This window comes from Lepidochelys kempii, unplaced genomic scaffold, assembly GCF_965140265.1.
Source record: "Lepidochelys kempii isolate rLepKem1 unplaced genomic scaffold, rLepKem1.hap2 scaffold_119, whole genome shotgun sequence".
Lineage (NCBI taxonomy): Eukaryota > Metazoa > Chordata > Testudines > Cheloniidae > Lepidochelys > Lepidochelys kempii.
In genome coordinates, this window is record NW_027333598.1 from 67,211 (window position 1) to 80,333 (window position 13,123).

The 13,123-nt window shown below is 51.5% G+C and overlaps 1 protein-coding gene across 1 annotated transcript in view; it reads left to right on the forward strand.

Moving 5' to 3' along the window:
- Window positions 1–12,630, forward strand: part of LOC140904471 (uncharacterized) — a 70,592-nt gene extending 57,962 nt beyond the window's left edge. The window contains exon 3 of the mRNA XM_073326852.1: window positions 12,102–12,630. Coding sequence (XP_073182953.1) covers window positions 12,102–12,630 — 529 coding nt within the window. The remainder of the gene's footprint in view (window positions 1–12,101) is intronic.
- The last annotated feature ends 493 nt before the right edge of the window (window positions 12,631–13,123 follow it).

Consider the following 13,123-nt stretch of genomic DNA (forward strand, 5'->3'; position numbering starts at 1 on the left):
CCCTCCAAATTCTCTGTGACACTCCCATCCCCACGGTGGTCTACCCCCATCCAGAGACCTGTGGTTCTTAATGCAGCTGGTTTACAAATGACTATCGCTCTGTTCCCCACTGACTGGTCTCTCAGTACAACATTTGATAACTGTTCTGTTTACCAAAGTAAGTGAAAGAATGTTGCCGTGAGTAATTTCAAACTCATTTGAATTGGATGGAGGGGAATTAAACAAGAACATCCGAAAAGGGTGAGCCCCCACAAATTACCTCTGGGAAGGCTGAAACTCACTGCAGGAAGCTGACTCAGTGTCTCGAATCCAACGCTTGGAATGTGCCTGGGGCTACTGGACGGTGTGGGATTACGTCAGGGATTTGAATCAAAGACTCATAGAACCATAGAATAACAGAGTTGGAAGGGACCTCTGGAGGCCATCTAGTCCAACCCCCTGCCCAGAGCAAGACCAATCCCCACTAAATCATCCCAGCCAGGGCTTTGTCAAGCCTGACCTTAAAAACTCTAAGGAAGGGGATTCCACCACCTCCCTAAGTAACGCATTCCAGTGTTTCACCACCCTCTTAGTAAAAAAGTTTTTCCTAATATCCAACCTAAACCTCCCCCACTGCAACTTGAGACCATTCCTCGTTGTCCTGTCATCTGCTATCACTGAGAATAGTCTAGATCCATCCTCTTTGGGTCCACCTTTCAGGTAGTTAAAAGCAGCTATCAAATCCCCCCTCATTCTTCTCTTCCGTAGACTAAACAATCCCAGTTCCCGCAGCCTCTCCTCATAACTCATGTGTTCCAGTCCCCTAATCATTTTTGTTGCCCTTCGCTGGACTCTCTCCAATTTTTCCACATCTTTCTTGTAGCGTGGGACCCAAAACTGGACACAGTACTCCAGAAGAGGACTTACTGATCCCCAGTCACTTACTGCAGGAAGCGCCGTCCACGGGGTGCAGTATATCCCACCGTTGCCACCAGTTGTCACGGAGTCCCTGGGCGATGCTCTGGAGCTGCTCCCCATGAAGCCAGGCAGGACTCTGGGGCAGTCGCCTTTCCGTGAGCAGCCTGTCTTCAGGACACACAGCTCACCCAGCTTCCACCTTCCTGGGTCTGACCTCGGACCTTTCAGCTTCCTCTGCCCCTCCATGCGCTTCCCACAGCAAGTCCGCTCAGGCAGGGCTCCTGGGGAAGCCAGAGGGTCCTGCACCCCAACTTCGCAGTCAGACGTGACTCTCAGCCAGCCAGTAAAACAGAGGTTTATTAGATGACAGGAACATGGTCTAACACAGAGCTTGCAGGTGCAGAGAACAGGACCCCTCAGCTTGGGCCATTCTGGGGGGGGCAGTGAGCCAGACAATCCCGTCTGCCCTTCACTCCATGTCCCAGCCAGCCCCCAACTGAAACTCCCTCCAGCCCCTCCTCCTCTTGGCTTTGTTCCTTTCCGGGGCCAGGAGGTCACCTGATTCCTTTGTTCTCCAACCCTTTAGCTCTCACCTTGCAGGGGGGAAGGGCCCAGGCCATCAGTGGCCAGGAAACAGGGTGTCGGCCATTCTCTGTGTCCAGACTCCTGCACACACCTGCCCTCTAGGGCTCTGCAACGATCATACACCCTTATCCCACCACCTAGATACTTAAGAACTTCATAGGGGAAACTGAGGCACCCCCACACTATTCAGAGGAAACATTAAGAACAGTCCCACTTTGTCACAGAGGTAAAACCTGAGTGTATTTCCCACCACTATTTGGTCAATGAATAGAAATGGGCAACATTGGCAAACGTTTTAGATCCATATTCAGGAATCTGAGAAAAGGTGTAAAATTGAGATTTTCATTGTAATTTATAATTACGGAGACAGGGAAAGCTCTCAGGGGCATATTCAATTAGAAGTAGACAACTAGAGTAAAAGTGGGGCAAACTTTTTTATCAATCTTTAAGACGTACAGAGAAAACGTGTCACAAACTACGCAACTGAGAACATGGGATAAATGCCAAGACCGGGGGGGATTTTATGTGGCTATTAAAGAACTAGCTGGAAAAGGGGGGACCGTTTGTCATATAAAATCCAACCTGTCCAAAACATAAACAGAGAGTGATCGTCGTCCCCCCCCCCCGCCAACCGTTCACCTGGGCAGCAGGGAGCCCTCTGAGGGGCTGACTGAAGGGGGCCGGGGGTGGGGGAGCTGGAGGGCTCCCTGGGGGAGGGGAGGGGGCGGCAGTGGGGGATGGGCAGGTGGGGGCTGGGGGCAACGGTGCTGCAGTTGGGGGCCGCAAGTGGGACTGGGAAGCCGGAATCGGGGGCAGCCCCATGGGGGACACGTCCCCTCCCTTCCCCGCCCCGGCAGAGACCCGGCGTCTCCTCCCACCCCCACGCCGGGGCAGCCAGGTTGGGGGATGGCTCCGGGCTCCAACTTCCCACCGACATCGGGACAAATCGCTGCAGATAAAACGGGGGGGGAGGGAAATCCCGCCCCCCCCCACGGGAGGGGAGTTTCAATGGACATGTGAGGAGGAGGGAGAGACGGGGGGGGGGGGGATCGGGGAGACCAGAGAGCGGATCAATGGGGGGGTGGGGGGGAGTTTACAACCAGGTGGGAGCTACCGAGAGGGAAAAGGGGAAAACTGGGGGGCATTTGTGCCCGTGGGGGGAGGGGATCCAATTAACTCCCCCGCCGCCCCCCACTTCCCCCCCGGGGAATTTCCTGGCTGCACAGAGACAGTTCAACCCTCACCCCCCGCAACTCCGGCTTCTCCCCCCAACACCCCCCAAGGGACCCCGCCCGCCGGGCCCCAGTCTCTGCCCCCCCCAATCCCAGCCGTGCCGGGGGCAGAGAGTCACTTTCCTGCCCCCCCACCAGCGCTACCCCCGCCGCGGGGTCTCCCACTCACCGGGTCGGGGGCGGGCAGAGCCCGGGGCTGGTCCCAACTGGAGAAAGCCCCCCCCGGCCGGGCACGGGGGGGTTAATGACGGGCCCCCCCAGCACAGACCCCGGAGCGGAGCCGCAGCTGCTCCTCCGAGAGACCCGACACGAGGCAGCGCCTGGGGGCGGGGCCTGGAGCAGACCGGGGGCGGGGCAGCGCCAGGGGGCGGGGCATGGAGCAGACAGGGGCGGGGCAGCGCCAGGGGGCGGGGCCTGGAGCAGACCGGGGGCGGGGCAGCGTCTGGGGGCGGGGCCAGGAGCAGACCAGGCGCTGCCTCGTGTCGGATCTGTAGGAGGAGCAGCTGCGGCTCCCTCCGGGGTCTGTGCGGGGTGGGGCCCGTCATTAACCCCCCCGTGCTCCGGTGAGTGGGAGACCCCGGTGCGGGAGCGCTGGGCGGGGGGGGCAGGAAAGTGACTCTCTGCCCCCTACCTGCCCATCCCCCACTGCCGCCCCCTCCCCGCCCCCAAAGAGCCCTCCAGCGCCCCCCCGCCCCCTTCAGTCAGCCCCTCAGAGGGCTCCCTGCTGCCCAGGTGAACGGGGGCCGTGGGGGGGGACCATCACTTTCTGTTTATGTATTGGACAGGCTGGATTTTATATGACAAACGGTCCCCCCTTTTCCAGCTAGTTCTTTAATAGCCACATAAAATCCCCCCCGGTCTTGGCGTTTATCCCATGTTCTCAGTTGCGTAGTTTGTGACACGTTTTCTCTGTACGTCTCAAAGATTCCTCAAAAATACCCTCAACGTTTGCCCCACTTTTACTCTAGTTGTCTACTTCTAATTGAATATGCCCCTGAGAGCTTTCCCTGTCTCTGTGATTATAAATTACGACGAAAATCTCAGATTTACACCTTTTCTCAGATTCCTGAATATGGATCTCAAACGTTTGCCAATGTTGCCCATTTCTATTCATTGACCAAATAGTGGTGGGAAATGCACTCAGCTTTTACCTCCTATCAACAACTGCTATAAAATCCCTCTCATTTTCCACTTTCCTCTCTATAATTTGCATAAATGGATCCAAAATCCCTCAGATTTCCAACCTTTCTCTTTCATTTCTGAACATTGATCTCAAATCTCAGCTTTCCCTCTTACGATGTCATGATCAAATGTCAATTAAAAATCCTCTTGGGTTTGGGGCTGTTCCCCATGTCTCTAAATCCCAGCAACTTGTCCTTCCTTGGGGGGAAACTGTCGCCCTGAGTCCTTCTCCATCCTGGTTGGGAAATTAACCCCCCTGCAACAATGATCATCTTTCCCTCTCCTTTGAGAATCATTTGTTCCCTCCTTTCTCTCTGTTAAAAATGTTTGCTGATAAAAGAGACTAGCCATAGATTCAATACCCATCAAAGCCAGGGGCCTCCCCCTGTTTGGGGGATGGGTGGTTCCCAGTTGGTAACAGGAGAGTTGGCTGGACCCTTTTCTTTTCTCCAGCTGGCACGGGATGAGGAGGTCCCTCTGAGTGCAGCGTGGGTCCAGAAGTATCCCAAACCCCATGACAAAGGGTCTCCGTGAGGGGGGGCTTCCCGCAGTGCAAAGCTGTAGCCAACTCTGGGGTGGATCCACGGTGGCCATTATTTGCTAGTGTTGCCGGCACCCAGTGCCGAGAGGCTGAACAACAGCTTGAGTGGTTTGTTACCCGGTGTGCTACACCCAATAATTACAACGGGGTGGAGAAGCAGAAAAGTTTATTTGCAGCTGCAAAAAGGTACAGGGAGAATAAAATCTTAAATCCTGCACAACAGAGCAGGAAGTTACACAGGCTTTTATATATATATATTTTTAGCATACTTATTTAATAGCAAGCTGCTCCAAGTATTCATATAGCCAGCCAATTCAGTTCCCAGCTAGTTCCCTGATTTTTTGTATTATTTGTTAAACTATATATAAAGCAGCTTTATTTAGCATTGTTTTTTTATATTGTTTTTGTTTGGCCTTGCTTAGTTTCAGGCAGTCTGACTCTGCAACATACTGTTGCAGATTCTTAGCATAACTGCTGTGTGTGCCTCCAGGCGGGGGGGCCAAGGACACTTGGGCCTAGTATGCAGAGCTGCTGCGAATGCCTCCAGGCGGGGGGTGGGGGCAAGGACACAGGGGCCTAGTGCGAGGGGGCTTCATCGACACTCCTGGTCTTCCATCCCCTCGAGTTACCTAGTGGCCATGCCCCAGTGTTCCCAACAACTCCCCCCTTTGAGAACATTTAACAGCCTTGGCTTTGAGTTTTTTTATTTGGGCTATTTATTTTTTTATAATATGATTTTTTATAAGCATTTTGTGATAGCCCTGAAGAGAATGATTTATTAATTTTTGCAAAAGGGCCCTGATATATGATATTGCACAGCATAATACTAGTAATACAAGCAATATAGGAAAGAGAAATTTTAATAGCAGGCTAAATAAACCACCAAGCCAAGATGACCAACTTTAGCCTGAAAACAAGGGTTATAACCAATTGTTTTTTGGGGCAGTATAGGCAACCTGTGCTTTGGCTTGGGCATGGGTTTTAGCCTGTATTATTTTTTTATAGATTTTATAATTGCTATTATTTATATATATATAATATTGGGGCCCGATGAGAGCATAATTTTTTTTGGGGGATGCTAAGAGATAGTTTAAAGCTAGCCTGTTTTGGAGGGAAAATGTTTTGAGCTGCTATATTTTTTTATTTAATGTTTTTATTGTTGATTTTAAATTATTAATTGAGTTTTTTTAATTTTAAGGCTATTTTTTTAAGTATTATTTGCAGCTTTATAGTATAGGTCTCTGTGAGGGGAGGCTTCCCGCAGTGCAAAGCTGTAGCCAACTCTGGGGTGGATCCACGGTGGCCATTATTTGCTAGTGACAGAGTATGGAAATGTCTTACTTATTTTGGCCCTCCATGGCTTCCCTTCTCCTGTTAAAGAGGCGTCCCCCCGGGCTCCCCCTGCCTGTGTGACTGGCCAGCAGGGGGCGGTGATAACTTTCTGTCCACTTGTCAGACACTGTGAGGGAACACTGTTGCTGGGGGGGGCAGGTGTCTGTGTGGGGAGATTGCAGCGGGAGCTGAAGGGACATTGTGGTAGGGGGAGGCCTCTGGGTGGCTGGGCAGGGGGGGCCCTAGTCAGGTTGGTGGGTTCTGGAGGATTTGGGGTTTTGGGGGGTAGTTCTGATGTGCCCAGCCCTAAGGCTATGGGTCCTGGAGGTGGATATCGCTGGGGGCCTGTTGGCTGCAGACCAGTGGGGGTGGGGGTCTCTTGGGCAGGTGGGGCAGGGGATTAGATGCTGCCTGGTGCTGTGCCAGGGGCTCTGCCTGGGATTGCCCAGCTGGCTCCTGGGACCATTGCCATGCCCAGTGCACAGAGCTGTGGTGGGGCGGTCCCTGGCACAGAGTGAGGGGTCCTCCTGTAAAGCGTCAGGGGGTCCTGCTGGGAGGAGGAGGGGGTCCCAGGCAAATGGCCTGGCAGATCCTGGTGGAGGGCAGGTTGGGGTCCTAGGCAGACAATCGGGAAATCCCAGGCAGGCAGTGAAGGACTATAAAATGACTCTACAGTAACAGCCCCCCACCCCATTTCTCCTGCCATCTGCAGGAGCAAATCCAGCCATGGGGGAGCAAACAACCCAGGAATGAGAGTTTCCGAGCAGACAGGCATGGAGAGGGCACAGGGAAAAGGAGATAGAGAGACTGACAGGGTCCGTGGGATAAAAGAGTTTTGAAAGAGATTTCCAGCTCTCTCATCTGCCCAGACAGATGTATTACTGCACTGTGGGGAGAATCACTTTCCTGTGGAGGAGACGAGGATCAGAGAGAGGAAAACCCAGTTCCTGACTCCATGTCCCTCCTGCTGGGATGTGGCTGCCGTGGGGTCAGTGTCAGAGGGAATCCTCGAAAGGGACTCCTTTGGTTCTGCTTTTTTCTGGGATTGCGTTCAGAGACTTTGTTTTGGGATGCAGGAGGGAGAAAGGAGGTTAAAAGTGTGTCTGTGGGCCTAGCCTGGCAGGAGGGGCCAGGTCTCTGCTGTAATCCAGAGATTGAGCATTTTCTCAGCACGGCAGAATCTCGGATCTCGCTCTGCAGGGAAAGAGCCTGGGGGAAGCGTGATGTGAATTGAACTAATGTCCGTTCCTAAACTTCTACAACAGCCCTTCTTGCCCGGCCAGGTTGCAGAACGACGCTCATGTTTCTTTCCGGTTCATCCCGTCCTCCCATGGGACAAGGGAGCGACATGGCTGCAGAGGAGCCAGCTCAGGTAGGGATTATTGTGGGGGGTTCTGATCTGTTCCTGCAGGAGGGAGAGGGACAGGAAATACACGGGAGAGGGAAAGGTTTGCACCGTCTGGTTTGGAGGTTGGAGCGGGGCAGGAAATGCACAGGGTGGAGAAAGGGAGGAGGCCAGGGGGTGGCAGACCTGCTGGGAGTTGTTTAATAAGTGGCCTAGATTCTAGGAAGAGACCCATGAGGTTCGGAGGTGGAAATGCTCCAATCTGGTGAACAGAAAATAACCTACCTAGATGGGGCTGGGAAAAAGGACCAGACTCGTAGTGCTGGAGCCTGACCCAACTAACCAGCGGGTGCCTTGAAATACGAAGGGGGAAGCCACCAGTCAGGCTTAGGGGAGATTCCCCTGCTTCATATCCAGCTCTAGGAGTGGCTAAGTCATTATGCAAGGTAACCTATTTCCCCTTGTTTTTTCCTGCCCCCCCATCCCCCCGACGTTCTTGTTAAACCCTGGATTTGTGCTGGAAATGGGCCACCTTGATTATCATACACATTGTAAGGAGAGTGATCACTTTAGATAAGCTATTATCAGCAGGAGAGTGGGGTGGGAGGAGGTATTTTTTTCATGATTTGTGTGTATATAAAAAGCTCTTCTACACTTTCCACAGTTTGCATCGGATGAAGTGAGCTGTAGCTCACGAAAGCTTATGCTCAAATAAATTGGATAGTCTCTAAGGTGCCACAAGTCCTCCTTTTCTTTTCACAAGGAGGAGGGTGTTGGGCTTCCTACAAGAGATCTCTCCCTAGACCCTGCTCGGGGCAGCATCTCCGGTATCAGTCTGTGGCTAGTAGGTTTGTGATGGATCTGCTGGGAGAGAGGAGGGGTGTCTCTTCGCCCCCTCACCCTGGTGTTTCGTGGCTGCTCTGAGCGGGGTGGGGGTGGGACTCTGTTGACTGCGGTCCACCCAGAGTTTCCGTTTGATTGGCTCCTCTCCCCCGTGAATAGTGGGGCTGTGAGTGGGGCAGCAGGTCCTGAGTGTGGGGCTCTGGCTCTTTCAGGGGACGGTGACCTTCGAGGAGGTGGCTGTGTATTTCACCAGGGAAGAGTGGGCTCTGCTGGACCCCGCTCAGAGAGCCCTCTACAGAGACGTCATGCAGGAGACCTATGAGAATGTGACCTCGCTGGGTAAGGATTCCTGTCCCCTCGTTTCTTGGGAGGGGAACGGAAGAGATGAGGTTCCCGCCACCCCCACAATGCCACCTCTGCTCTGTCCTGTTCCAGCATCACCCCAGCATGCCAGTGACACACACACGACCAGCGACCCTCCCCTGCTGCTGAACGCTGTGGGAAGAGAGCACAGGAGCAGAATCGCACAGTGTCAAATATCTCCTGTTTGCACAAATAAAATGGGGGGTTAGGTCCAGCATAACGAACAGAAGCTTCCTACCCCTGGCCTTCTCTCAAACCCTGAGCCTTCTCCACCCAGACCAGAATGTGCTTGGGGTGTAAGAAGCAGGCTGCTGGGGTCAGAGCGGCTGGTCCAGGGTTACTGATCACACAGACCTTGAATGCTGGCTGGGGGAATCCAGACAAGGGAGCTCCAGCAGCAGACCATTGAAACTCAGCCAGGATTACAGATGACACAACTCCTCACTGCTCCGGATTGCCCCGTGCATGGGACAATGGCCTCGGTTGCTGGTGAAAATCCTTGAGACCTGGAGAGTTGCTCCCCCATCCCCATGTGCAATAGCCACAATCTCTCTTCTCTGCAGACTTGGTTTTTTGAGTCCCTCATTCCTGAAGTCACATGACCCCGATTCTTATTCTTATTTTTCACATTCTGCCTATTCTTTTCTAGACTATTTAGAGTCTGTTGCTTCTGAATGATAGTTTCTAATTTCCCAGTGTTCTCCACAGCCAGGGATTTTCCTACTCCCTCCCATTGCACTGGACTCACTAGGTTCCCTGGTATTTCAGAATGGCCACACTGGGACAGACCAAAGGTCCATCTAGCCCAGTGTCCTGTCTTCCGACAGTGACCAGCGCCAGGTGTCCCAGAGGGAATGAACAGAACAGGGAATCATGAAGTGATTCATCTCCTGTCACCCATTCACAGCTTATGAAAAAGAGAAGTTAGGGACACCATCCCTGCCCATCCTGGCTAATAACCATTCACGGACCTGTCCTCAATAGATTTCTCATGGTGTTTTTTTTTTTTTTGTAACCCTGTTATAATCTTGTCCTTCACAACGTCCTCTGGCAAGGAGTTCCCCAGGTTGACTGTGCATTGTGCGAAGAAATACTTCCTTTTGTTTCTTATAAACCTGCTGCCTATTAATTTGATTGGGTGATTCCTAGTCCTTGCGTTATGAGAAGGAGTAAATGACACGTCCTTATTTACTTTCTCCATGGCAGTTTTGATTTTATAGACCTCTCTCATATCCCCCCTTTGTCTCTTTTCCAAGCTGAATAGTCCCGGTCTTTTTAATCTTTCCCCGTACAGAAGAGTTTCATACCTGTAATCATTTGGGTTGCCCTTTTCTGAACCTTTTCCAATTCCAATATATCTTTTTTTGAGATGGGGCAACCACATCTGCAGGCAGTATTCGAGATGTGGGTGTACCATGGGTTTATATAGAGGCGATAGGATATTTTCTGTCTTCTTATCTATCCATTTCAGAATGATTCCCAACATTCTCTTTGCTTTTTGACTGCCGTGGCACACTGAGTTGATGTTTTCAGAGAACTGTGCCCAGTGACTCCAAGATCCCTCTGTTGAGTGGAAACAGCTCATTTAGAGCCCATCATTTTATATGTGTAGTTGGGATTATGTTTTCCAATGGGCTGCAATATGGTGCTATCCTGTTCCCATTCTCATAAAAGAAGAAGAGCATCCAAATGCGTGTTTACCTTCATTCCCTCAGCGGTCCTCATGGGAATCCCTGATCGGTTCCAAAGTGTATTAAAACCTTTCTTAAAGGGTTACCTCCTGGTGGTTATCAGGTCCTGTGAGTTTGTAGCCCAGAAAGACCCCCCTCAGTCAGCTCAAACTCAGCTGTTTATCCCCCAAAAGTCTGTCGTCTTCAGTCTCCTGAATGAGGGTGACTCCCTTTCTGCATTGGGTAAAGCTTCAAAAGGTGGAGCTCTGCATAACCAGCCTTGAGATCTGGCATTCATCACCCCGTAGCGATACCAGCTTGCACAGGAAACCCATCCCGCAGCCCTTCCTGGTATCATGTGGCGCATCTCGGCATCATAGTCTGTGAAGAATTCATGCTTTCAAGGGCTGGCTTAGATATACAGATAACAGTCATAATTAGGGCAAGAGTTTGCAGGCAATGAAAAGAGAGTAATTGACAAACGTGAGCAATATCTAATCCTTTAAAGCCTGAAAGTGCCTTGGGGGGAGGGGACAGGAGCCGGCTGTGTGGGGGCGGTGGGGCTCAGATACTGGGCATTGAGAGCCTAGAGCCAGCTGTGCGCTGGAGAGACGGGGCATGAACCAGCTGTGTACAGGGGAGATGAGCAGGGGAGAGGTGCTGTGGACACAGCCGCGAGCAGCTGTGAGTGCCGTCCTCTCTGCAGCATGATGAGAGAGCCTGGCATCCCACTGCCGATCCCAGACTTGTATGAGGAGGGAAGAAATTGGCATCAAGTCTCAACCGCAGCCAGCCTGTGCCCTGGGGAGGAGACGGGTGTCTCCAGGGAGAAATCTGGGGGATTGTGACCCTGCATGCCCCACCCACCCTCTGATCAGCAATTCCGGATATTAACGGTGATTCCACAAACAAAGAGTAATTTTGGGAAAAAATGCAGTCCTAGCGACAATTTCCGGAAAACACTGGCCCTGGTTGGAACATTAAATCCGATAGTCTCAAGATCTAGGCCTGTGTTGATCAGATCTGCCACTCTGCCTTCACGGAGTTCACTCTGCTGGTGGGTTCTACCTCTTCCCCCATTCTGTGTCTGCCTTGTCTATTTAGATTGTAACTTCTTCAGGGCACGGGCCATCAACGCTTCTCGGTTTGTACTGTGCCTAGCAAAATGAGGACCCACTGTTAGTTGGCCCTTAGGCACTAAGGTAATGAATATGATTTATAATAATCATCTCCTGGCACTTTGAGCCAAGGAAGCCGGCCTTGGGACGTTACTACTTAAAAGTGAGCTGGGCTTAAAAGCATGGAATATTCTTTGTGACAAGTATCCCACAAATTCCACTGACCTCCCTTGTTTTCTTTGCCTTGAGCAGGGTTTCCAGTTTCCAGAACTGATGTGATCTCGCAGCTGGAACGAGGGGAGGAGCCGTGGGTCCCAGACCTTCATGGCTCTAAGAAAAAAGTGCTCCCGAGAGCTGCCTGCATAGGTGAGGCATTGGTTAAACCAACCCCAAAACTGTCGGTGAATACAGGAAACATTTGGGATGCCCTACAAAGACCTTGTGAGCTCTCCAAGTTCAGGATTGTTCCCTGCAGATGTAGAATCGTTAGGCAGAGGTCACTCATGGCTTCCCACCTATCCTGACTGACAACTGGTAGCAGGTCCCTCCCCAATCTCGATGTCCCCTGAGATTTCTTCTGACATACGGACCCAGAACTGATCCCTTCCTTTCTTTCCTCTGGGGAAGGTTGAAGGGAAAATCAGCTCCTGATAGGTTTGATCTGTCCTGTACACATTTTGGTTCCTTCATCCCTTTTTCCATTCTTCTCTCTGAGATTTCCTTTCTCTCTGGCGCAGGCAGAGACTTACGTCTGGATTCTCTCGGTCTCCCGTCAGGTGTTGGGATGGTGAGTGAAAACGAGGAGGAACCCCAGCAGGAAGATGCTGAGCGAGTAGAAGCCCATGGGATGTTGTCAGGAAGGTCCAAAGGGAATGATTCTGGGAGCTGTGCACGCCCAGAAAAAACAAAAGCCTGTGAGAGTCAGCAGAGGCCAGAGGAAAACTTCGGTAGCCAGTCAGACCTTATTACACGTGAGAGAATGAACTTGGAAGGAACACGCTACACATGCCTCGAGTGTGGGAAAAGCTTCAAAGGGAGCTCGGACCTTCTCACACATCAGAGAATCCACATGTGTGAGAAACCTTACGCATGCTGTGTGTGTGGGAAATGCTTCAAGCGGAGCTCGCATCTCATTGCACATAAGAGAATCCACATAGATGACAAACCTTATGGCTGCCCTGAGTGTGGGAAACACTTCAAGCAGAGCTCACACCTTATTACACATCGGAAAATCCACACGGGTGAGAAACCTTACGGATGCTCTGAGTGTGGGAAACGCTTCAATCGGAGCTCACACCTTATCACACATCGGCGAATCCATACGGGTGAGAAACCTTATGGATGCCGTGAGTGTGGCAAACACTTCAATCAAAGCTCAGCCCTTATCACACATCAGCGAATCCACACAGGAGAGAGGCCCTACACGTGCTCTGAGTGTGGGAGAAGCTTCAATCAGCGCTCAACCCTTATTAGACATCAGAAAATCCACATGGGAGTGATCTGTAACAAATGCCTTGACTAGGGCTGGCCAAAGGTATTTTTTTCTTTTAAATCACATTTGCTAATTCCCACTTAGTGATCTGTGCCCCATCTTCACCGTGGTTACTCAGCTCCCCCAGATGAGTTGCCTGCTCCTGCCTTTTGCAACTCACCCTTCTTTGGGGTCAATCCTGTGATGTTTTCTATCAACTCCTTTCCTTTTGGGTCAAAGGAGCGTGTGTCCCTCCAGCCAGGAATGTTCATCAGCTCCAGGTGGGGGAGAGAGGTTTGTTCCCAACAAGCTACACTGAGGCAAAAACTACCCGTTCCTTACATCCACTAGGACTGTACATGGCGTTGGCTGCTCAAGTTAGTGATCTTGGTGTTAAAAGACAATTACAGTTGTCGTGCAGATGCAGCCGAGGTGCAGTGGTTGGCATTAGCTTTCCCCTTGACCTGACCTAAACTCCATCACATGTCCTAGTCTAAACAAAGCCTGAGCATCACAGTTATACTGTTCCCCCATTTAAAAACAA